At 54.0% G+C, this 24,703-nt stretch overlaps 1 protein-coding gene and 1 pseudogene across 2 annotated transcripts in view; one reads left to right on the forward strand and one right to left on the reverse strand.

Moving 5' to 3' along the window:
* Positions 1-1,862: 1,862 nt before the first annotated feature.
* On the reverse strand, positions 1,863-2,608 carry LOC309972518 (small ribosomal subunit protein eS19-like; annotated as a pseudogene). The gene is made up of 2 exons: positions 2,480-2,608; positions 1,863-2,279 (listed from the first exon to the last, which is right to left on the reverse strand). The product of its transcript is annotated as a small ribosomal subunit protein eS19-like (transcript).
* Positions 2,609-8,347: 5,739 nt separating this feature from the next.
* Positions 8,348-24,703, forward strand: part of LOC309973631 (coronin-7) — a 54,219-nt gene continuing 37,863 nt past the window's right edge. Inside the window, exons 1-4 of the mRNA XM_082857975.1 lie at positions 8,348-8,377; positions 12,653-12,723; positions 13,099-13,282; positions 15,760-15,836. Of these exons, the coding sequence (XP_082714101.1) occupies positions 13,099-13,282; positions 15,760-15,836 (261 nt within the window). The 5' untranslated portion in view covers positions 8,348-8,377; positions 12,653-12,723. The remainder of the gene's footprint in view (positions 8,378-12,652; positions 12,724-13,098; positions 13,283-15,759; positions 15,837-24,703) is intronic.

Here is a 24,703-nt window from a genome sequence, read left to right on the forward strand (position 1 = left end):
GTAGTTGTGGTGCACGGGCTTAGTTGTTTCGAGGCATGTGGGATCTTCCCAGACCAGGGCTCAAACCTGTATCCCCTGCATTGGCAGGAGGATTCTTAAGCACTGTGCCACCAGGGAAGCCCCCCAATTGTCTTTCTTTTTAAAAGCTAATTACTTTAAACAATATTCCAGTGAATGTATATACCACATTTTGATTATCCACTCATCCATCAATGTACATTTGGATTCTTCCATGTTTTAGCTATTGTGAATAATGCTGCTATGAACATAGGCATGCAAATATTTCTTTGTGACTCTGTTTTCAATTCTTTTGGGTATGTACCCAAAAGTGAAATTCTTGGATCATGTGGCAGTTTTATTTTAATATTTTAAGGAACTGTCATAAAGTTTTCCACAGTGTCTATACCATTTTACATTCCCACCAAGCACATACAAGGGTTCCAATTACTCTAAATCCTCTTCAAGGCTTATTACTTTCTGTTTTTCTGGGTTTTGTTTTGTTTTTGATAGTAGCTATCCTACTGTGTGTGAAGTGTTAACTTATTGTAGTCTTGATTTGCGTTTCTCTGATGAGTAGTGATGTTGAGCATCTTTTCATGTGCTAATTGGCTATGTGTATATCTTCTTTGGAGCAATATCTATCAAGTCCTTTGCTCATTTTTAGGTAGGTTTAGGGCTTCCCAGGTGGCGCAGTGGTTGAGAGTCCGCCTGCCGATGCGGGGGATGCGGGTTCGTGCCCCGGTCTGGGAAGATGCCGCGGAGCGGCTGGGCCTGTGAGCCATGGCCGCTGAGCCTGTGCATCTGGAGCCTGTGCTCTGCAACGATAGAGGCCACAGCAGTGAGAGGCCCGCGTACCGGAAAAAAATAAATAAATAAAATTAGGTAGATTTTTTCTTTAAAACTTTTTAAAAATATTAATTTATTTTCCTTATTTTTTTGGCTGTGTCAGGTGTTAGTTGCAGTACACGGGATCTTTGTCGAGATTATGGCGCATGGTCTCTGCTGTGCTCAGGCTTCTCTCTAGTTGTGGTATGCGGGCTTTTCTCCTCTAGTTGTGGTGGGATGGCTCCAGGGCACGTGGGCCCTGTAGTTTGCCACACGCGAGCTCTCTTGTTGAGGCGCGTGAGCTCAATAGTTGTGGCACGCAGGCATAGTTGCCCCGTGGCATGTGGGATCTTAGTTCCCCAGTCAGGGATCAAACCCTTGTCCCCTGAATTGGAAGGCAGATTCTTTACCACTGGACCACCAGGGAAGTCCCTATGTAGGTTTTTTGTTGTCGTTAAGTTTTAGGAGTTCTTTATATATTCTGGATATTAATCCCTTATCAGATCTATGATCTGCAGATATTTTCTCCCACTCTGTGGGTTGCCTTTCACTCTGCTGACAGTATCTCTCTCTTTTTTTAGAAATAAAATTTATTTATTTATTTTTGCTGTGTTGGGTCTTCATTGCTGCGCGCGGGCTTTCTCTAGTTGCGGTGAGCAGAAGATACTCTTCACTGCGGTGCGCGGGCTTCTCATTGCGATGGCTTCTCTTGTTGTAGAGCACAGGACAGGCTCTAGGCGTGCGGGCTTCAGTAGTTTTGGCTCACGGGCTCTAGAGCACAGGCTCAGTAGTTGTGGAGCACGGGCTTAGTTGCTCCGCGGCATGTGGGATCTTCCCGGACCAGGGCTCAAACCCATGTCCCTTGCATTGGCAGGCGGATTCTTAACCACTGCACCACCAGGGAAGCCCCTGACAGTGTCTTTTGATGCACAAATTAAAAAAATTCTTATGAAGTCCAATTTGTCTATTTTTTCTTTTTTGCCTGTACCTTTGGTGTCATATCCAAAAATTCAGTGCCAAATCCAATGTTGTGAAGCTTTTTCTTTTTTCTTACGAATGAGGCAATTTATTAACCCATCATCGTTTGTTCTAACGCTTCTTGTTGGCAGCTGCCACCTGTCCAGAGATTCCATCCAGATCTCTCTGTCCGTGAGGTGTTAGTTTGAAGCCCCCATCTTGGTCCTTTTCCACCATTTTTAGCCCGTCCAGGGCTTGGAGGACCCGACGGGCCACGCTCTTGGAGCCTCTGCTGAAGTGGCTGGGCATGACACCATGTCTCTGACACACCTCATAGATCTTGGTCATGGAACCAACTCCAGCGCCACCTTGGAGGTACAGGTGCCATGCTGTGGAAGCATCTTGTATGTAGAACCAGTTCTCATCGTAGGGAGAGAGCTCTCTATGCTTGGCAGCTTGACAGTGTCCACCCATTCAGGGACTTTCAGTTTCCCCGACTTTTTTTTTTTTTGCAGTACGCGGGCCTCTCACTGCTGTGGCCTCTCCCGCTGCAGAGCACAGGCTCCAGACGCGCAGGCTCAGCGGCCATGGCTCACGGGCCCAGCCGCTCCGCGGCATGTGGGATCTTCCTGGACCGGGGCACGGCATCGGCAGGCGGACTCTCAACCACTGCGCCACCAGGGAAGCCCTTCCCGGGCTTTTTGAGGAAGGCTGCCAGAGCTCTGACGAACTCCTGCTGGTTCACGTCTTTTACAGCAACTCCAGGCATCGTACAGCCTCCAAGCTGCCAGCCAGGGGAAAGGTTGTTGTGAAGCTTTTGCCCCATGTTTTCTTCTAAGAATTGTATAGTTTTAGGTCTACAGTTGATTTATATTTGAACCACAATACATAATGTCTGAATGTCCCCGTACTGGAAAGTTATAAGTCAAATACAGTTGATGCAAATAGGGGTTACTGCATACTGTAGAATTAACCAAACAACCAACAGTAAGTAAAGGATGGTAATAAGCTTTTAGTAGGACTTCCCTGGTGGTCCAGTGGGTAAGACTCTGTGCTCCCAACGGAGGGGGCCTGGGTTCGATCCTTGGTCAGGGAATTAGATCCCGCACAAATGCTGCAACTAAGAAGTCCACACACCGCAACTAAAGATTCCTCGTGCCGCAACTAAGACCCATTGCAACCCAAATAAATAAATATTTTTTAAAAACCCTAACTTTTAGTAACTGTAATTCTAAAAACAATATCTGGTATGGAGGTCCCTCAGAAAATTTAAAATAGAACTACCATATGCTCCAACAATCCCACTTCTGGGTATATATCCAAAAGTATTGAAAGCAGAGTCCAGAAGAGATATTTGCACAGCCATGTTCTTAGAAGCATTACTCACAATAGCCAAGAGGTGGGTGAACCCAAGTAACCGTTGATGGACAAATGAATAAACAAAATGTGGTAAATACATGCAACAGAATATTATCCAGTATTAAGAAGGATGGAAGTTCTGCCACATGCTACAGCAGGGATGAGCCTTGAGGACATTACAATGAAATAAGCCAGTCACAAAAAGACAAATGGTGCATGATTCCACTTATATTTGGTATCTAAAGTAGTCAAATTCATAGAAACAGGAAGCAGAATGATGATTACTATGGGTTGGGGAGAAGGGGAAATGGGGAGCCTTTGCTTAATGGCTATAGTTCCAGCTTTGCTTGAAAAAGTTCTGGATATCTCTTGCACAACACTGTGAATGTCTTTAACACTCCTGAACTGTACAGGTAAAAATGTTAGATTTTATATGTTTTTTTGCCACAATTAAAAAAAAGAAAAGCATAAGCGACACCTGCAGTAACTGAACACCACACGAACTCAAGACTGTACTGATGGTGCCTTTTCCAAAGCTGCTGGAATTCCAGAGTCTGAAGAGTATGTGCCATGGGAAAGCTGAACTCCAGTGGCTGCCAGACTGCTTGGAATTCCAAATCCCAGGCCTCAGTCAACCCTACTGCCAGTCTATCTTTAGTTTATGGAGATCAAAGGCGCTCTTAACTCAGTAAGGGCCCCTGAGTGGTCACATTTTACCTGTGAGAACTGAAAAAAAGAACTTGCATTTTGGAGTCCATTCGTGCCCATCGCCAGACTAAGCTTTCAGAGTTACCCTCTGGACAGCCTGCCTAAGTTGAGGCTGTTGTCTGCAGCAGGCTGCGGAAGGCGAATTTTCACAGCAGCGGGACGTTGCGACCAATCATTCGCATTCCTCAGATCAAAGTCCCCTTTCCAGACACGCCTGAGCCGGTGTTATGTCTGTTCTCAAGCAGAAAGCATATTCTGGAATCACGGAGTCAATTTTCAAAGCGAAGAGAAAGGCTTGCGGAATGCATCGCCCCGGGTTTGTCCAGGGACTAACCAAGCAGCGCCGGTTGGGCAAATTTGCTGTTTAAGAGATTCTCCATGGCCCTTATCTCCTGCCCTTTCAGCTTATCTGTAATTGATTGATTTCCTTCGGGGAGTTTTGCCCCACCGCGCCCAAGGCCTGACTCGCCCTTATAAGGGGACGCTGAAGTCTCCATCCCCGCTCCTACCGAGCCCACATGACCTAAGCAGGGTGGGTGGGATGCGGAGCCTATAGAGTAGGACAGGGATTTGCATCAGACCTGGGCTCCCCTCCGCTGCCACTATCTGTGTGACCCGTGCCAGCGGCCCTTCTCTCCCTGAGAGTGTTCCCAGTCTCCTAAGTGGAGCTAGTTCACTTCTGCTTTCCCTCCTCCCGGGGAAGGACGTGCCCCGCACACCGGAAAGCCTCCCGAGGTAAATCCCTGGCCACAAAATCACAGCTATTGCCCCTCGTCCCGCACGCCCGGCGGGACAGCGGGCGGACAACGCGCCGCACGTGACCTCCGGACCCGCGCGGCCAGGCCTTCGGCATCGGGGCGTGGCCTCCAGGGGAGGCCGAGCGGCGATTGGCCTGGGGGCGGGGCCCTCGGCGTGCGCGCGGAGGGAGAGGGGCTGGGGGAGTGGCTCGGTGGACCGGAGCGGGCTGCGATTGGCCTGAGACGCGTAGGGGCGTGGCCGCGAGCGGCGGGCCGTGGGTGGGGCGGGAGGAGGCGGGAGTCGCGGCTGCTCGCGGTGCACCTGAGAGCCGACGCTCGGGTCTTCGAAGCTGCGCCCGCCGCGGTCCCCGCCGCCATGAACCGCTTCAAGGTGTCCAAGTTCCGGCATACGGAAGCTCGGCCGCCCCGCCGCGAGGTGAGCCCGGCTGCCATCGCCCCTTGCCCAGCGGCCACCCCTCCCCCTCCTCTGGTCCAGCGCGGGGACCCTCCCCCCGCCCCGAGCCCGCCTGCCTAGGCGCGCCCCCTTCAGGCCCGGGGCCGTCGTCCGGGCCGTCCGTCGCCGCGCGGTGGTCGGAGCCTGGCGCTCCCGGGACACTCTCTGGCCTCGCCATGAGCCCTGCGGTCCGCTGGCTCGGCCGCCTCGCACCGGGACCACCGAGGCGGCGCAGCCAGCCCAGTGGGGCCAAGGCCTGAAGCCTGCGAGGCTGCCTGCCTTCCCGGCTTCCGGTCGGCCTCGCCCCGAGCCGGGCGGCTCCTCCTCCCTGCCGCCCCGATCGCCCCTGCCCGGGGCTGGGGTGTGAGAGACATGCCCCTCTCTGCCCTGGTCTTGGCGAGTCTGGGTGTGTCAGCTGGAGAGGGGGAGCTCCTCGGCCAGAAGCGCGCTCCTCCCTCGGGTTTCCGCTGGCGCTTCCTCTCGCGGCTGGCGTGAGCTCTTCCCCTATTCGGGGTGATGCTGCCAAAGGCTGGGTGGGGCCTGGGAAGCCCGAGCAGGTGGAGCCCAGAGGAAGAGCTGAACCAGGTGGTGGGAGGGCACCTCGGTCCCCTGGAAGCGCAGCAGGCCTGATGAGGGGTGTGCTTCAGAGATGATGCCATCCTTGGTCTGCAGCGAAACATTATTTGTGAGGCCTGTGAGTGTCTTCCAATAATGAAGCCTAGGAACTGACCTCTGGTGACCCCATCAGGGACCATCTCACATGAGGGCAGCCTGGAGCAAAAACCCGGTTTTTATCCTCTGGATCATATTTCCTGGGCACGTCCCATGTGCTGTGTCCAGCTGCTGGAACCACAGCAGTGAACACGACAGCATTTTCCTTCCTCTCTGATGCTTAGTCTCTTGAGGGAGACAGCCAGAAAGCAGACAGGCATGCAAGGGCAATGCAGGTTTTAATAAGTGCACTGAAGATCACACATGAGGGGCTGGGATGAAGATGAAGATGGAGATGGACCTAGAGGTGGGGTTAACCTCAGTAGGATAGTCTGGGAAGGCTGCTGGGAGGAGGTGACATTTAAGCTAAGTCAGGAAGGATGAGAAGCAGCCAGCCATAGGAAGAATGGGGTGAGAAAGAGCCTGGTGGAAGAAGGAAAGTGGGCCCGGGTGGATGGAGGGCAGTGACAGGGAAGGATGGTGTCAGATGAGTCCATAGTGGGCCTGCAGAGCCCGAGGGCCACAGGAAGAAGTTGGGTTTTACTCTGAGTGTAGTGGGGAGCCATCGAAAGGTTGAAGTGGGTGTGGGGGGCTGGTGGTGGAGAGGTTCTGACATTTGCATTAAGACCGTTGCTCTGAGTGCAGTAATGCTTGGAGGGGTCTGGAGTGTACTTGAGGAGCTCTGGGGCTTGTTTCTGGGTGGATCTCAGTCCAACAAGGTAAACAGACAGGCATGGAATTAGGGATTACAGGGAGAGCTTAAAACGGTTTATATGTTAGGGAGATGGGAGAGCAGGTGATGGGTTCTCTTCAAAGATATTTCCTGTCACTATATTTGTACAGTAAACATGAATCAGGAGGGGAGAATAATGCAAGATGGTAATGTTCTACCCGTGGCAGGTGAACATTGAACTAGAAACTTGGATGGTGGGGGTGGTTTCCAGGACACTGTGAGTGGGTGGGCTGGGAAATGTGGGTGCTCGATCGTCAGGCGGCAGGGATGCTGCGAGGTGCTGAAACCAACAGGAAACATTGGGACCCCGCCGACCTCCGTTTTAGAAAAAGTGTTCCTCTACTCCTCTACGTATGTGGGTGTTAACCTTATTGCCTTTTTATGGGGGTGCATCGTTCACCTGACTATGGGACTTCGTGGAAAGGCCTTTATTTTCCCCTCTCTTAGCTTGAATGTTTTCTCCTGGGGCTTGGAAGAGACCCTGTACTTGGTGGAGGCCTTCAGCAATGTAGCTGAGGAAGTCAAGTCTGTCTTCTACCTTAGGTGCTTACTTCTCCTTTCTCTGCTTCTCTCCCTTTGAACAGAATCAAACCCCTCCACCCCCGACCAACACACACACTGCCCAGTTAGCCTCTTGACTTTGTTCAGCCTAAGCTTCCTTCTGACAGCTTCCTCCCCCTTATTAGAGAACTTATTTAATAAGGGAAATCAACCCCTTAATGACAGGTTATCATTTCAAGGACATTTTGCATTTTCTAAGGGACTGTGTGAGTGGGAACAGGGTTTGATCCTAAGGAATGCATCTCTAATGGTGCAGCTTTAAGGTAGAGTTCCCTGGATTATGCCGTATGCCCTACCCCTTGCTTTAGGCAGAGCCCTGGCCAACACGTTTTTTGTTCTTTATTTTCAGACCTGGATCAGTGACATTCGAGCAGGAACTGTCCCCTCATGTGGGAACCATATCAAAGCCAGCTGCAGCTTAATTGCATTCACCTCTGACCGTCCAGGTAGGGAGGTGAACATGGTTGTGGGAATTCAGACATTGTCACCCTAGGTAGGGTGGGGCCAGAGGCTTGGAGGGGCCTCTCAGGACTCAGAGGTCAGCACCATGAAGGCCTTAGACCCCTGCAAACTGGTCAATGTGCAGTAGGCAGATTGCCTTTGCTTTGGGCATTGCCAGCACACTTTGTATAAACATGTTGGCTTGGTCTTCAAGAGCTTGGCCTGGAGGGTGGGGAGGGGGCTGTCGCCTTTGTTTCCAGCTATCCTCATATGCAATCCACTCCTCTTCTGGGAGCAGCTGGGATCAATACAAATGCAAAGCTCCCTGTGTTGGTTGAAACTCTTTTGGTTGTCAGTGATAACTCAGACCTCAAATTGATTTAAGCAAGAAATGGATACCTTTTTGGTTTATAGAACTAAGAATTCCAGAGGCTTCAGGCAGAGCTGTATCTCACTGTATCCTGATCTCTCTCCCTGTTCCTCAGCTCTGCTGCCCTTGGGTGAGGGCTTCTTTCTCAGGTAAAGCTGGGAAGGTGGCAACTGGTAGCCCCAAGCTGACTGCTTATGACCCACAGTGCCTTAAAGAGACAACCTTTTACCCTAGTGTCTTTGCACAGTCGATGTCACGGAAGGCTCTTGTGTGGGGCAAGAACCGAAACCTCTGCCAATCACTCTGTCCCAAACGGTGTGGCCTTACAGTTGGTGGAGGCTCTGGGAAGGTCCAAGGCTGAGCATTTGGGTCTTGTGTGCTCTGGGAGTCCTGGGTAACAGATCCCTATTAGGCCTGAAGTCAGAGTCCCCGTGTTTGTTTGACAGGCGTGCTGGGCATCGTGCCTCTGGAAGGCCAGGGAGAGGACAAGAGACATGTGGCCCACCTGGGCTGCCATTCAGGTGAGTGGAGACTGGACCCAGGAAGCCTGGAACTTGCCCTTCCCGACCTGGGGCCAAGGATTCATACTCACCTGATCCCACAGCCCTGTGGCTGGCTGGATCCTTCCTGTTCTCCTCACTGTGCCTTCTGACAGATGGGGTCCGGATTGGAAGGCTGGTTCCTGGTTGAGAATTCTGCCCTGGGCAGAGAGGAGGGAAGCTGGGTGCTCCAGGTGGTCAGGCTGGAAGGAGGGGGATATGCACCGGCCAGTGCCAGACTCCAGGCTGATGCTCCCCATCACTGCAGAAGACTCAACCCTATGTGGTTCTTAGCCCTGTGTGCTCACCTGGAGCCCAGCAGATCACCTCTCACCACCAGGCATCCTCTCCAGCCAGGCTGCACAGGGCGCTCCAAGGAGGGGGCTGGTTGGGCTGCAGGGCCGGAGATGGGCCCTCACAAAGAGAGCTTTTGTCCACCACTACAGCTGCTTCTGGGGGCGCCCAGCAGTCCATCTGGCAGCCTGCCTGCTTTGAGGGAACAGTTTGCTCTCCTTGGGCTACAGCAGCGCTGGCCCAGCTGCCTCCCATTTCCCTGTCCAGCTGCAATGGCCATGGGCCCAGACCCTCTGGACTGCGCTCCTGGCTGCCTGTTGGGCAGCCTTGGGTGAGGGAAGGGGGCTGATCCTTCGTCCCTGGTCTGGGTGTGCAGCTCAGTGTAGCAGTCCTGATGAAGATGGTGGTGGTTAATAAAATGACAGTAGTGAAGACTGATGGAGAGCTCCCTGGGTGCTAAGCGTGTATCTGCGTTTTCTCACCTAATCCTTTTTTAAAATTTGAAACAACTTTATCGAGGTATCATTTACATACTATAAATATTACTTGTTTTAAGTGAAGGATTCGATGACTTTTATTAAAGTTACAGGGTTGCATATCCCACCATCCAGTTTTAGAACATTTGCATTATTCCAGAAAGACCCCTTGTGCCCCTTGGCAGTTAATGCGTTTCTGCCTTGGGCGCTGCAGCCTCAGGCATCCGTTGATCTTTCTGCCTCTGCTGCAGGGGCTGCAAGCTACTGTGTGGCCAGATCTGGCCTGCTGCCTGTCTTTGTAAATAGTTTTATTGGAACACAGCCACGCCTCTTCATTGACTTACCGTCTGTGGCTGCTTTTTCCAACAACTGCAGAGTTAAGGAGACAGACTGTATGTCCCTCGAAGCCTAAAATGTTTCTTATCCCAACCTTCACAGAAAACGTTTGCTGGTTTCTGCTCTACAGACTGGCCTTTTCTGGACGTCTCACATAAATGAATTCACACTATACATAGTCTTTCGAATCTGGTCTGTTACGTTTGGAATGATGTTTTTGCGATCCATCTAATGTTGTAGCACGTCGATGAAGTCTGCTTTCTCATCCATTCTCATCCCTCATTTTTTTTTTGGCTGCGTTGGGTCTTCGTTGCTGCGCATGGGCTTTCTCTAGTTGTGGTGAGTGGGAGCTACTCTTTGTTGTGGTGTGCGGGCTTCTCATTGTGGTGGCTTCTCTTGTTGCAGAGCACAGGCTCTAGGCGCACGGGCTTCAGGAGTTGTGGCACACAGGCTCAGTGGTTGTGGCTCACAGGCTCTAGAGCTCAGGCTCATTAGTTGTGGTGCAGGGGCTTAGTTGCTCTGCGGCATGTGAGATCTTCCCAGACCAGGGCTCGAACCTGTGTCCCCTGCATTGGCAGGCGGACTCTTAACCACTGCGCCGCCAGGGAAGCCCCCCGAAGTAGGTTTTTTTTTTTTTTTTTCCGAAGTAGGTTTTTAAATAACCAGTTTTTCAGCTAAGAAAACTGAGGCTCAAAGAGTTAAAGAATTTAGCAGTGTTGGCATTGCTGCTGGCAGAGCCAGAATCGGAACCCAGGTGTTTTTAGGCACCATGCTGTTTGCTTCTTGATGCTTTTTCCTCATGGGGAAGTGGCCTCAAGTTGGTGTTGTCTGCAAGGTGGTGGGCCCCCTGTTACTGGGGAACCAGGCTTGTGTTGGCAGATCGTAGCCTCACTGTGGCTCCAGCTATCCAGAGCCTCTCCCTGCAGGAGCAGCCTTGCCAGAAAGCTGCTCTGAGGGTAGCTGAGCTCCAGCTCCTCAGAACCTGCTGTCTGGGCACCAGGCACCGGTCTGCCCTCTTAGGTGCTGGTGGGGTGGGGGGAACTGTGGTGGCCTGGGTTCTGGCTGCTGCCCTGACTTCAGGGCACCCTGCCTTCAGGGGCACCTTCTGCCTTTTGGCTCAGGGCCAAGTAGCCCTTTGGTCCAGGGGAGCAGAAGGCTGGGAAGCATCTAGAGAGTGTTGCTGCATGCCTGGGCTGTGGGGTGGTGGCTGGGGGCCTGCTCTGAGTTGGGAAACACCGTGTGTTGTGGTGAAGATGGAGGTTCTGAAGCTGGACTGCCTGCCTGACCCTCAGCCTTGCCCCTTCTTAGCTGTGCAGCTATGGGCAGGTTACTTAACCTCTCCGTCCTCGTGTCCTCTTCCTCCAGTTGGGGATGACACCACAGTGCCATCCTGATGGGTTGTTGTGAGGATTTGGTGAGATAAACACACACGAAGGCCACAAGCCTGCAGGCACAACTGAGCACTCAGATTGGCCACATCACCACTGCTCATTCCCTTGGGGGTGCCAGCGTCTGCACCCAGCCTGGGCCCTGCCCTGTTCCGTGAGGAGCCCGCAGGGGGGGGATGGTAGGGCTTCCGTGGCCAGGAGTCCGGGTTAGGGCTGTCCCAAGGTGTGCCTCTTCCCGTCTGCCCCTTCTCTTCCTTTTTTTTTTTTTTTTTTTAAGTTTTTAAAATTTTATTTATTTTTTTGGCTGCATTGGGTCTTCATTGCTGCACCAGGCTTTTCTCTAGTTGTGAGTGGGGGCTTCTCTTGTTGCGGAGCACGGGCTCTAGGCACGCAGGCTTCAGTAGTTGTGCCGCATGGGCTTAGTTGCTCCACGGCATGTGGGATCTTCCCAGACCAGGGATTGAACCTGTGTCCCCTGCACTGGCAGGTGGATTCTTAGCCACTGCGCCACCAGGGAAGTCCCCACCCCTTCTCTTCCTTGTCTCCTCTGGCAGGATGCCCAGGGTCAGTCTCTGGCCTGGGAGGAAAGTGTACCTGCTCGGCCCCCGTGGGGAGGCTGGCAGTAGGGATGGTCACTGTGCTCCTTGCTCTGGTGACTTGGGCCTGGCCGTCCTGCTCACATCTCCACTGCCCCCACACCTGAGCCCTGGCCTTGTCTCTGTCCCCCTGAAACCCCCAGTCTCACTTCCCCTCTGGGCTCTGGCTCACTCCAGAGCCCCACGTCACTCTGTGCCCCACCTCCCCTCCCGACCCCCCGGAGATGAGCAGTTTAGGTTCTTTGGTTGCAAAGAACTGAGACTAACTCCAGCGTGCTTAAGCCAGAAAGGGATTTGGGAGACTCTTGGGGAGCTTCCAGAACTGAAGGAGCAGCTGGACGCACAGGCCTTAGGAGGATCCTGGCTTGAGAGCTGACAGCTCCCTCCCAGCTGGCTGCTCTCCACCCAGGCCAGTCCCTAAGGCACCCTGTCGCTAGGCTTCCCATTCCTGGTTTAACTCCCTGCAGAGAGAAGCTGGCTGCCTGGGCTTGGGTCAGGTTCACTCCTGTAGGTGGGCCAGCCCTGGCTTGTCAAGGGGCAGAGAACTCCTAGGTCAGGCATGTCACTCCAGCCCCCTGCCTACCCGATGTCCTAACCTGTGCCATCCTCCATATTCTCCAGGGCCCACTGTGCCCCCTGCAGGAAGCCTCCTCTGACCCCTGACCTTGGGGACCCCCTGAGTTCACAGCCCGCCTCTTGCTGCATTTGCAGAGAAGTGTGTGTCTCCCTGTGGATGTGATAAGCGTCTGTTAGGGCTGGATGGCCTCCAGTCTGTCCTATATGTGAATCCTGTGGGGGCCGGTGCTTGTATCCATTCACCTGAGCTGGGTTCTGGATTTTGGGCGAATGCAGTTACCTGGTGATCCAAGGAGCTTCCTGCCTATCATCCTGCCAACCTCCCAGTGATGGGCCCTTGACCACCCTGGGATGCAGGACTCTTGGGGATGTGTGTTGCAGGCGGGGGCCTGTAGCATAGGCCTGTGGTCTCTAGAGGTGCCCTCCCCTCGAGGACTTGCAGCCTGCTGTCATGTAGGCAGAGGGGTCAGCTCAGAGGCCCTGGGCCGTGGTCCCGGCCTTGGGAGAGGGCACGGTGGGCTGGAACAGGACATTCCGGCGGGCCCACATCTGGCCCATGTCTGGCCCGTGTCAGCTGTTTCTCTCCCTCAGACCTGGTCACGGACTTGGACTTCTCTCCCTTTGATGACTTCCTCCTGGCCACGGCCTCAGCCGACAGGACGGTGAGTGGAGCGGCTGGAAGAGCTATTCCAGGCCTTATGAGCCACCAGGGCCCTGCTGGTTTGCAGTCCAGCCCCTCCTGCTAAGTTCCTCAACCCACGCCAGCTCCCGTGTGCTCCCGTGCGCTTATCCTGAGCTGTGGCCATGACCTGCGTTCTGCTGCTCGGCTGCCTGAGGACAGCAGGCCTGTGGTGCTGGGGGAGCAGTGCGCTTGGCTCTCCCCACTCCCACATCTTCCCCTCGGCCCCTAACCACACCTTGTGACCCTGAGCCCGTCCCCTCCCTTCCCCTGGGGTAGGGGGCAGCCGGGGCAAGGCTGGCTGGAGGCAGCGAGGCCCCTCCCAGTCCTGGGCTCACGGACTCGCTCTTTCCTGCAGATGAAACTCTGGCGACTGCCTGCCCCTGGCAGGGCACTGCCCTCAGAGCCTGGGCTGGTGCTGGGCCCTGAGGACGTCCAGGTGGAGGTGCTGCAGTTCCACCCCACCGCAGATGGCGTCCTGGTGAGCGCGGCGGGCAAGACCGTGAAGGTCTGGGATGCCGCCAAGCAGCAGCCCCTCACAGGTATGGGCCACACTCACTGTCCCTCCCTGGGCAGCCCCGTCTGGCAGCACTTTGTTCCTTTATGATTTTGGTAACATGACTTTTAAGACACGTAACAAAGTTTCACATGTATGTGATATATATACATATATATATGGGTGTGTGTATGTGTATGTTTGTATATGTGTGTGTATATATTACATATAATTTTACAAAGCTTGTTACAAACACCCCATCCCTCCCTAAATCCCATAGACATGTGTTTTCATCTCACTTAGCTGTTTTTTCTGCTTTTTCCTCCATATGTCTAAGTAACTTACTTATACTGTTATTTCTTGAATTGTGTGACATTTCAGTTTTGAAAACAAACTACTGATTTCTCCTCTAGGGGATGAGAATTTTGCTGTTTCTACATCCCCTTCCCCCTGGTGCTGCTTCTCTTATTTTCCCAGTGTATATTGTCCTGGTCCATTTGGGCTGCTATAACAAAATCCCACAGACTGGGTGGGTTATAAACAACAGGCATTTATTTCTCACAGTCCTGGAGGCTGGAAGTCTAAGATTAAGGCACCAGCAGATTCAGTGTCTGGTGAGGACCTGCTTCCTGATTCACAGATGGCCGTCCTCTGGCTGTGTCCTCACGTGGCAGCAGGGGTGAGGGAGCTCTCTGGGGCCTCTTTTATAAGAGGCCTAATACCTTTCATGGGACTCCGCCCTCATGACCTTATGAGCAGCACCCTCGCTGCTGCTGCCCCTTTCCCGGAATTACCCCCAAGCCAGGCTCACCATGGTGATACCCCCACTTTTGGGGCTAGCACCAAGGGCTGACAGTGTAACGGGGTGTCTGAGGGACTCCCTCCTGACTGAGGAGCCGTCTTGTGCCACTTGCCCCCAAAGTGCTGCTGGTGCAGTGGAGGAGACCACCCTAACCTGGTGCAGGCCACCTGGCAGTGTGTCATCAGAGTCACCCCAGCTGTAACTAGCATCTCTCAAGCCCTTCTCGTGTGCCCAGCGCTGTGCTGAGGGCTTCACGTGGGGGGGGTGTTGCCGTTCCCTGCTACAGGTGAGGTGAGGTTAAATAACTTGGCCAAGGCCACAGTGCAAGCAGGTGACAGGGCTGGGATTAACCTCGGGGGAGTAGACCTTGTCATAGTAGTTTCCTATTGCTGCAAATAGAATTACCCCGAAACCTGGAGGCTTATAACGGCTGGTAACGTTTATCATCTCATAGTTTCTGAATGTCAGGGATTTGGGAGCAGCTTAGCTGGGTGGCTCTGGCTCAGGGCTCCTCATGAGGTTGGAGTTGAGCTGTCAGCTGGGGCTGCCGTCAATCTGAAGGCTGGACTGGGGTGGAGGGATCCGCTTCCCAAGTGGTTCACTCACACAGTGCTGGCTGTGGGAAGGAGGCCTCGGTTCTCCCCCATGGGCCTCTCTGTGGGCTGCTTGAGTGCCCTCAGTACATGGTAGCTGCTTCCCCTGGTGGACAGTCCAAGGGAGGCATCAAGGAGGAGGCCACGGTGCCATTTACGCCCCAGCTTTGGAAGGCACATGCTCTTCGTTAGAAGCGAGTCTCTGAGTCCTGCTCACACTCAAGAAGAAGGGAATCAGGCCCCACATTTTGAAAGAAGTTAGTTTCCTAGGGCTGTCATAACGGAGTACCACAAGCAAATTTATTGTCTCACAATTCTGGGGACCAGAAGTCCAAAATTAAAGTGTTGGCAGGGTTGGTTCCTTTTGAGCTGTGAGGGAGAATCTGTTCAGGTCCCCTTCTCAGCTTCTGTGGCTTCAGGTATTTCTTGGGGCATGTCGATGGCCATCTTCCCTCTGTTCAGATCATCTTCTCTCTGTGTATGCATCTTCTCTCTGATTTCCCTTTTCACAAGGACACCGTTCATACTGGATTAGGGTCCATTCTAGCAATATCAGCTGAACTTGATCATCATCTCAGGTCTCCCCAGTGGATCATCTGCAAAGACCCTATTTCCAAATAAAGTCACCTTCATAGGTGCTGAGGATTAGGACTTCAGCATCTTTTTGTGGGGGACACAATTCGGTCTATAACAGGAGGAGTGTCAAAGAATTTGTGGACACATTTTAAAACTGTCACGCTGTGGGGGGAGGGAATGGGGATGGCCCGAGTAGGGGCCCAGGGCGGGTGTGTGTGTGACATGTCCGTGGTCTGTGGGGGTTGGGGGGATGTTGGTGATTGAGCAGAGTGGGGTGGCCCAGGAGCAGGGAGCCTGGGAAGGGAGTGGGAGCGTGGCCTGAGGAGGGCAGGGCTGAAGGAAGCACCCCCCCCAACAAAAGCATCCCCCCCCCAATCTGGGAGGAGCTGCTGCCCTTGCTCCTCTGCCTGAAGCACCCTCGCTGCTGCTGCCCCTTTCCCGGAATTACCCCCAAGCCAGGCCTGCCTGCGCCCGCTTCCCTGATGCCCTCATTGCATGGGACAGGGTTGGGGGGACCCTGGACCCCTCCTGACCTTGGCCGCTTCTCTGCAGAGCTGGCGGCCCACGGGGACCTGGTGCAGGGTGCCACCTGGAGCCGGGACGGAGCCCTGGTGGGCACAACATGTAAGGTAAGGGTGGGCGGTGAGACTTGAGTAAGTGCCTGTGGGGGGCCTGAGGCATGCGCAGCTCTGCCAGGGCTGTTGTGTCGCAGAGCCCGTGTCCTGGGCTGTACCTGTCAGACTCGGCAGTACTTGTGGGGCAGCAGCAAACTGAGGCCAGGATAGATGTTCACCTTCCTTGTCCTCATGCCTCTGGCTCATACCTGTCTCTTGAAGCCCCCACCCCACTCAAGAAAGACCCACACTGGACCTCTGGGGCTCCCAACACCACTCTCAGCCAGCCTCACCTGGCTGCCTGGCTGCTTTGTCCAAACTGCCTGCCTCTCCGTGAAGGTCGTGTTAGGCAGCGTCCACAAGCTGGGCACTGTGCTGGCCCTCCGGCCAGTCAGAAGGCCTCAGGGTCCTCAGTGATGCCAGGTCCTGTGCCCACTGAGTCCTGTGGTAGTGGGGGTGGCCGATGTGGGTCCAGGGATCGTACAGATAAAAGGATAATTGTGACCCAGGCTGTGAAAGAGGGACATGAGGTGCTTTGAGTGGTTGGAGAGGCCAGGGGAGGCTTGGCCTCTGGCAAGGGCTGTGAGGGAAGGGTTCATGGTGCGGGGCAGGGGGAGCGTGCTGGGGGCAGAGAGCAGAGCTGCGTACACAGGATCGTGCTTGTTACTACAGAAGCAACAGGAAAGCACTGGAGTGTTTTTGAAACCAGAGGTGGGTGGCTGAGGTGTGAGGCGAGCAGATCTGCATTTTGAGGCTCCCCTCCTGCAGTGTGGACAGAGAATTGCAGGCGGGGACGAGGGAGCTGGGGAGGAGAGAGCTGTAGGGTTGGTGGTGGGCTGTGTGTGAGGGGTGGGGGGGCCCGAGGCCGGCTCCTGGGCTACAGGCTGGAGGAGGCCTGCCACCAAGACTGGGCACTCCGCAGGTTGGAGGTGCCGGGGAGGTCTGGGCGGAGGTGTCAGTTGAGTCCGTGCACTTGGCTCTGGGCAGTGGTCTGAGCGGAAGGTGGAGGCCTGGGTGGCGTCTGTGTTTATGTGGCACCTGCAGAGGGATGAGAGTGCCCTGAGTGGGTGAGAAGGGTTGAGAGCAGAGGCAGAGGGAGCCTGAGGAAGGACCAGAACCTGCGAGGAGACGGGGGAGCACCTGGTGGGAGGAAGGAAGCCCTGAGAACTAGGCTAGAGGGCGTCCAGGGAACACGGGAAGGGTCTGAGAAGACGTGGCTGACACATACCTGTGGATTTGGGTCGTGAGACCTTCAGGAGCTTGCAGGGTGTCTGCTGCCTGAAGCTACACGTGAAAGAAGGTGGGAGGCAAAGAAGGAGCCTGCAAGGGCTCTTCCAGGAAGTGTGGCCGGGGGGGTGGGGACCAGAGCTGGCTGGGGTGGGGTTGAGGATGCCTCTGAAGAGAAAATGTGGGGCCTGCATACACGGGAGGATCCTATTTCCCACTTTCTCTTCTCTCTGCCTTCTTGGAAGCCCCATTTACTGGTCTTCATCCACTTTTCCCCCCTGTTTGGTTTATTAAACATTAGGCTCCAGACATTGGCCTGAGCTCTGGGGGTCGAGAGGTAAATCAGACGGGGCTACTGTCCCCTTAGATCCCTAAGGAGCCGTGCTCGAGGGCAAGGCAGTCACATGGTTCCCTTGCTCGGGCAAAATGATGGTGACACAGCTTCCCAGGGACAGTGAGGTCGGGGCTGCCCTTACTGAGGAGGGGACAGGTGTCCCAGGCAGAGGGACCAGCCTGGACAGAGTCCTGTGTTTGGGCTGTGACCTCCCCCTCCACTGAGAAACCCCCTCTGTGCTGCCTCCACAGCGTGTGTGTGTGTGTGTGTGTGTGTGTGTTTGAGTGAGAGAGAGAGAGAGAGAGAGAGAGAGAGAGAGAGGGACAGAATGAGACAGGATGGGAGCGAGGAGGAAGCTGGAAGGGAATTGTCATGGGAGGTGTTTTGATCACCCAAGCATAGTAGTTTATGCTTGTTTTACAAATTTTGGAGAGCAGTGAAAAAGTAAAGAAGCAAAAAAAAAAAAAAAAGTCACCTGTAACCCTTCCACCCAGGGACAGGGCCTGTCACCATTTTGACATCTTTCTCTCTATGCTTTTTCTATACGTGTAGGAATCATACTCTCCATGTTAGTTTTTTGTTCCACATAATAAACATTTTCTCTAATTCATCAAAAATTTAATAAATGTCATGGGAAATATTTAATCATATAGATTCACAGTTTTCTCAGTGGAGCTCCTACTCTCAGAAGCGTGGATTACTTCCAGTTTATGTCACTGTTATAAGCTGTAACGTTTGAATTATCTGTATATAGGGTTTTTCTCTGCCTTCTCTGTGAGTTTCTTAGCCTAGAGTAGGGGCAAACTTTTTCTGTGAAGGGCCAGATAGTAGATGCTTTGGGTTTTGCAGGCCAGGCTGTCTCTGTCAGTGCACCTTGTAGCAGGGCAGCAACCATGGGCAGTACATACATGAGGAGCGTAGCTGTGTCCCAGTAAAACTGCATTGGTAGAGCCAGGTCTCAGGCTGGATGTGGCCTGTGGGCCTTAGAGCTTGCCCACCCCCACCTAGATTCCTATGAGGGGTGTTGCTGACTGCAGGCTGTGAAGATTCTTAAGGTGGTTGATACATTTTAGCCAGCGGCTTTCCAGAGGAGGCGGCCCTGGGGCTGTTCTGTGAACGCCTTGGGCTCCAACTTGGGCTTTGCGGGGAGTCATGTGTCCGTGGGTGTGCAGTCAGCCCTCTGAGCCTGGAGGTTGAACAGAGCAGGGCTGCCCATCCCACATGTGAGTCCGCGAGGAAGTGTGCGGAAAGCCCCAGCTCCTGAGGGAGGGCCCTGCTCTTCCTCCTCCTCACATTCCAGTGGGTGCCTGAGGTGGTCAGAGCTGCAGTGTGTGGCCGCGGCAGCTTGACAGAAGGGCAGCAGGAAGGGGCCTTGGTTTCCATGGTGATGGAGCAGTCCTGTGCAGACAGGTGATGTTCTGAGCAGGGACTGGCCTCAGCGATGGCCCACACATCAGCCTGCCTGGGCCACGGCCCTGGATGGGGAGGAAGGCAGCTTCTGTAGAGCTTGCCCGGGCCGCCCGCCAGCACCCCACCCTGCCCGCAGGTACTGTGGCCTGGACGGCCCTTCACTCGAGAGCTGCAACCCATGAGGCCAGTCTAGCCTGTGGCCTCCGCCCTGCGTCCACTCGGCTCCAGGCCCCCAGCCCAGCCCCAGACAGGGTGTCTAGGGAGCAGGTGTCTGGGGGCTGGACGTGGGTCGTTTCCTGTGGAGCAGCCAGAGGTGCCGGTGCTCCCCAGAGCTCCCGGCCCAGCTGGGCCTGATATGAACCGGACCCCCCAGAGTGGTCGGAACCCCCAGTGTGGTTGAGTCTGGCTTTGACGAGGCTGCGGAGGGATCGATTAGGAGGCAGGCACTCTCCCGGGGGGTCCTGTCTCCCAGGGGTCCTGCTGTGTTCAGAGGCAGCCAGCTGAGGGGTGTGGCCGGGGGCAGGGTAGGGCCAGCTGAGGCCGAGCCGGAGGCCACGCGAGGGCTTTGTTCTGAGGGCAGCAGTCACTGTGGTGGAGGACACGGTGTGGGGGTGGGGTGATGGCAAGGAGCATATCAGCCTTCAGGAGGGGGGCCAGCGCAGGGAGAAGTGACTCCCTGGGGGAAGGCCTGGCAGAGCATGGGGCTGTGGGTACCTAGGAGGGGGCTGAGGGCGTTGGGTCCAGGGACTGCTTGCAGATGCCTTGTGGAACTATGCGGGAGCTGTCCCTGTTGAGGCAAGGGGGCTGGGCCCTGTCCGCATGCTGACCAGTCACTGGACATGCGCATGGCTGTGGGCAGCAGTGCCAGGAGGGGTGACAGCTGCGAGCCCTCAGCACCCAGGGACGGAGGGCCTCACCACAAACCCTGCAGCCACGGCAGTCCCCAGGGTGCCATCCCTGGGGACAGCTTTCCCAGGATCTGGATGCAACCTTGCGAGAGGAACCCTGGGCCGCTGGTCTCATCCTCTTCCTCCCCACCACCCAGGCTGGGCTCCTGAACTCTGGACTGCCCCCCTGCTGGTTACAGGGGGGTGTCTCTGTTGTGGGGGTCCAGCCCCACGTCCCCAGGGGTCTGAGCCCCATTTACCATCAAGATTGGGCCCAGAGCGGGGCGGGTGGAGAAGGAAGAGCTACCCAGTCACAGAGCACCCTGTCCCCATTGTGTCCTGGGACGGCGACTCAACTCCTCACCTGCTGGTGTCTTGTGGGGAGGGATTAGTGGAGCAGGCCATCTCTGAGTCTGGTGGACCTCTGTGCCTTCTCCGCCCAGAGCCCAAAGGCGCAGGGACGAAAAACATAGATTTCCCAAGTGGGTTGCCTGGAGTGGTGCCCAGGGGAGGCCCCCCAGCTCCCACCCCAGTTCCTAGACCTGGTTACCTGTGGGGACACAGGGCCTCGCGATACTGTTGATGTGGGTGCGGCATCCTGGGGGAGGACGCTGTCCTTGAAGGGTGTCATGTGTCAGTGAGTGCCGGGTATCACCACAGTCCTGTGTCCACTGCCCCTTCCTTTGCTGTAAAGGGAGCCTCAGGATCCTGAACGGGTTAGTCAAAAACCGCAAGCCCTTGGGGAGTGGTGCAGGAGGGGGGCTGCCCCTGTGACCGCAGTCCAGGTGGAGGTGCCCATGGGTTTGTTCTGAGAGTGCGAGAGGAGCCCGTGAGGGGCCCACCCTCATCAGGAGGGAGCCTGAGCCCCTCTTGACCAGTGGTGGGCAACATTCTTCTCATCAGGGCCTCCCTGGTCTCCACACTGTGCTCCCCGCCAACCCCACGGGGAAAACCTCCCTGGCTACCTGGTTATGACTCCTGTCCTGCCTTGGAGCAGTTCTACCTGCAGGCTTCCTGATGCCCCTGCAGGGCGAGGGGCTGGCTCAGCCCAGTGAAGCCCGTTCTGGCTCCCCTCCCAGCTCCTGCGGCTGAGGGGAGGAGCAGGTGGCCGCTAGGGGGCACGCTGGCCCCACAGATGGCTGGGCTTGGCCAGCTGGGCTCCCACTCCACCGGGAGTGGGCCTGTGAGCCCAGCGCCTCAGCAGCCCAGTGTCACCCCCGCTGCCCGGCCCTGCAGGCCCCACCAGCGCCAGTCCAGCCCCCAGTGCCCAGTCTGAAGCCTGGTCTGGACCTCCTGTTGGAATTCTGCGCTCGATGGCCCAGCTGCCTTTAGGGAGGTGCCCAGGTCCCAAGACTGTGCCTCCGACCTGTGAGAGGTGCTGCCATCACCCTCACCCCACCCTGGGCTCTGGGGTTTGCCCAGGTCACAGAGCACATCAGTGGTGGATTTGGCGTCCTAACCCTGCCTGTCTGGTCTCCACAGGGGTGGGAGTGGCCCTTGCTGCCAGGAGGCCTTCCCTCTTGCCTGTCATCTGTCGAGATCCAATGTCGTTCACTGCTTGACCCATCCTCTGTCTGTCCCGTGCTGCCCTGTCTCTGTTCTCAATCTCTGGTTCTTTCACTTTCACTGTCCCTTGCTGTCTTTTCTGTGTCTATAGTTGTCTCTGTTCTCTGTCTTTCTCTCTTTCTGTGTCTCTGTTCTTCTCTGACCCTCTATCTTTCCCCATCCTCTCTCTGTCTCTCACTGTTCTTTCTGCCTGTCTCCATCCTGTGTCCCTCACTGTCCTTGTCTGTCTGATCGCTGTCTGTCTCTAAGCAGCCTCCTCCCGACCGAGGCTGTGGAGTGGACGGTGCCTCAGAACTAACTACTGGACTGTGCCTGGTGCCCACCTGGCACGTAGGAAGTGCTCAGTAAACTGCAGCTGGAAGGAGAACCCTGGGACCCTGCCCGTGAAGGCCCGTGGAGGGAGGCCTGGCTTTCGAGGCCTCTGCAGGCTGACCCCTCCCTTGTCCAGCTGTGTGCTTGCCTGCTGCCCCCCACTCCTGCCATTCATTCTCCCTGTATGACCTCGTCTTCCCTCCACGTCTCATGCCAGCGAGCTCCTGTCTCCACATCTTTGCTCGTTCTCCTCCTCCCTCGAATGCCTTTCCCTTCCCAGTACAAGCTCCACTTGTCCTCTGGGCTCAAGTCAGGTCCAGGTTCCTCCCGAGAGTTACCTGTGACTACCTCTGGGTTGCAGACACCAGCACTCAGCAGAGACTGTCTGCTCTGTCTGAATCCCAAGCACCTAGGCAGGGCCAGGCAGACAGGGCCAGGAGTCCCCATATTCCCCTCCCTACTCCACCTTGCATTGGTGAGGTGCGTTTGTTATAGTTAAACCAATGTTGCTACAGTAACTAAAGCCCACAATCTACATTAGGGTTCACTCTTCCATGTTTTTTTTTTTTTTTAAACAAACTTGGTCTTTTTTTTTTTTTTTTTTACGGTGTGCGGGCCTCTCACTGCCGTGGCCTCTCCCGTTGCGGAGCACAGGCTCCGGACGCGCAGGCCCGGTGGCCATGGCGCACAGGCCAAGCCGCTCCGCGGCATGTGGGATCCTCCCGGACCGGGGCACAAACCCATGTCCCCTGCATCGGTAGGCGGACTCTCAACCACTGCGCCACCAGGGAAGCCCGGTCTTTCTTTTTTTTAAAAAAAATATTTATTTATTTGGCTGTGCTGGGTCTTGGTTGCGGCACGTGGGATCTTTGCTGCCGCTTGCGGGATCTTTGTTGCAACCTGCAGGATCTTTAGTTGTGGCATGCGAACTCTTAGTTGCGGCATGTGGGATCTAGTTCCCCAACGAGGGATCGAACCTGGGCCCCCTGCATTGGGAGCGTGGAGCCTTAAGCCACTGGACCGCCAGGGAAGTCCCCAGGGTTCACTCTTGATGTGCTTTCTGTGGGTTCCCACAAATGCATGACATCATGTATCCATCATTACAGCTTCACACAGGATAGTTTCACTGCCCTAAAAAAAAGTGCCCTGTGCTTCACCCGTTCGTCCCTGCCTTCCTCTTCCCAAACCCCTGGCAACCACTGATCTTTTTGTTGTCTCTGTAAGATTTGCCTTCTCCTGGATGTCAAGTGTCATAGTTGGAATCAAAGAATATGTAGCCTTTCCAGATGGGCTTCTTTCACTTAGTAATATGCATTTATAGGTCTTCCATATCTTTTTGTGGACTGATAGCTTTTTTTTTTAAATTTTGGTATAAAAAACACATATAAAATTTGCCATCTTAACCATTTTAAATATACAGTTCTAGTATTAAGTATATTTACACTGTTGTGAAACAGATCTCCAGAACTGAAACTCTACACCCACTGAACAACTTCTCTTTGGCCCCTACCCCAGCCTCTTGTAATCATTTTACTTTCCATATCTATGAATTTGACTACTTTAAATACCTCATATAAATGGAATCATACATTATTTGTCCTTCTGTAAATGGTTTATTTCATTTAGCATAATGTCCTTAAGGTTCATTCATACTGTAGCATGTGACAGGGTTTCCTTTTTCAGACTGAAAAATATTTCATTGAATGTGTATACCACGTTTTGTTTTGTTTTGTTTTTTGGCTGTGTTGGGTCTTTGCTGCTGTGCGTGGGCTTTCTCTAGTTGCAGCGAGCGGGGGCTACTCTTTGTTGCGGTGCATGGGCTTCTCGTTGCGGTGGCTTTTCTTGTTGCGGAGCACAGGCTTCAGTAGTTGCAGCACGCAGGCTCAGTAGTTGTAGAATACGGGCCCTAGAGTGTGTGGGCTTCAGTAGTTGTGGCGCGTGGGCTCTAGGGTGCGCAGGCTTCAGTATTGTGGCGTGTGGGCTCAGTAGTGTGGCTCTCGGGCTCTAGAGTGCAGGCTCAGTAGTTGTGGCGCACGGGCTTAGTTGCTTCGTGGCATGTGGGATCTTCCTGGACCAGAGATCAAACCCGTGTCCCCTGCATTGGCAGGCGGATTCTTAACCACTGTACCACCAGGGAAGTCCCATGTTTTGTTTATCCATTCATCTGTCAGTGGACACTTGGGTTGCCTCTGTGTCTTGGGTATCGTGAATAATGCTGCTGCGAACATGGGTGTGCAAATATTTCTTTGTGACCCTATTTTCAGTTCTTTTGGGTTTATACCCAGAGTTGCTGAATCATATGATAATTCTATTTTTAATTTTTTGAGGAACTGCTAGACTGTTTTCCATAGCATCTGTACCATTCTATGTTCCCACCACCATGCACAAGGATTCCAACTTTCCACACCCTCACCAACACTTGTTATATTCCAGATTTTTTGATAGTAGCCATTCTGTCGGGTGTGAGGTGATATCTTACTATAATTTTCATTTGCATTTCTCTGAGGATTAGTGATGTTAAACATCTTTTCACTTGCTTGTTGGCCATTTGTGTATCTATGGGAAAATGTCTATTCAAGTTCTTCGCTCATTTTTAGTTGGTTTATTTGATTTTTCATTTTTGAGTAATATGAGTTCTTTATATGCTCTGGATATTTATTCCTTAAAAGATAGATGATGTGAAAATATTTTCTCCCATTCTGTAGGTTGTCTTTTTACTCTGTTGTGGTCTTTGATAAACAAAAGTTAAGTTTTACGTAGTCTCATTTGTCTATTTTTGCTTTTCTCTGTGCTTTGTTGTCATATTTAAGAAATCATTACCGGGCTTCCCTGGTGGCACAGTGCTTAAGAATCCGCTTGCCAATGCAGGGGACACGGGTTCGAGCACTAGTCTGGGAAGATCCCACATGCCACGGAGCAGCTAAACCCGTGCACCACAACTACTGAGCCTGTGCTCTAGAGCCTGTGAGCCACAAGTCCTGAAGCCTGGGCGCCTAGAGCCCGTGCTCTGCAACAAGAGAAGCCACCACAATGAGAAACCTGCGCACCACAACTAGAAGATGCCTGTGCACAGCAACAAAGACCCAATGCAGGCAAAAATAAATAAAATAAATAAATAAAATTTTTAAAAAAGAAAGAAATCAGGG

This window comes from Leucopleurus acutus (assembly GCF_964270905.1).
Source record: "Leucopleurus acutus genome assembly, chromosome: 16".
Taxonomy (NCBI): domain Eukaryota; kingdom Metazoa; phylum Chordata; class Mammalia; order Artiodactyla; family Delphinidae; genus Leucopleurus; species Leucopleurus acutus.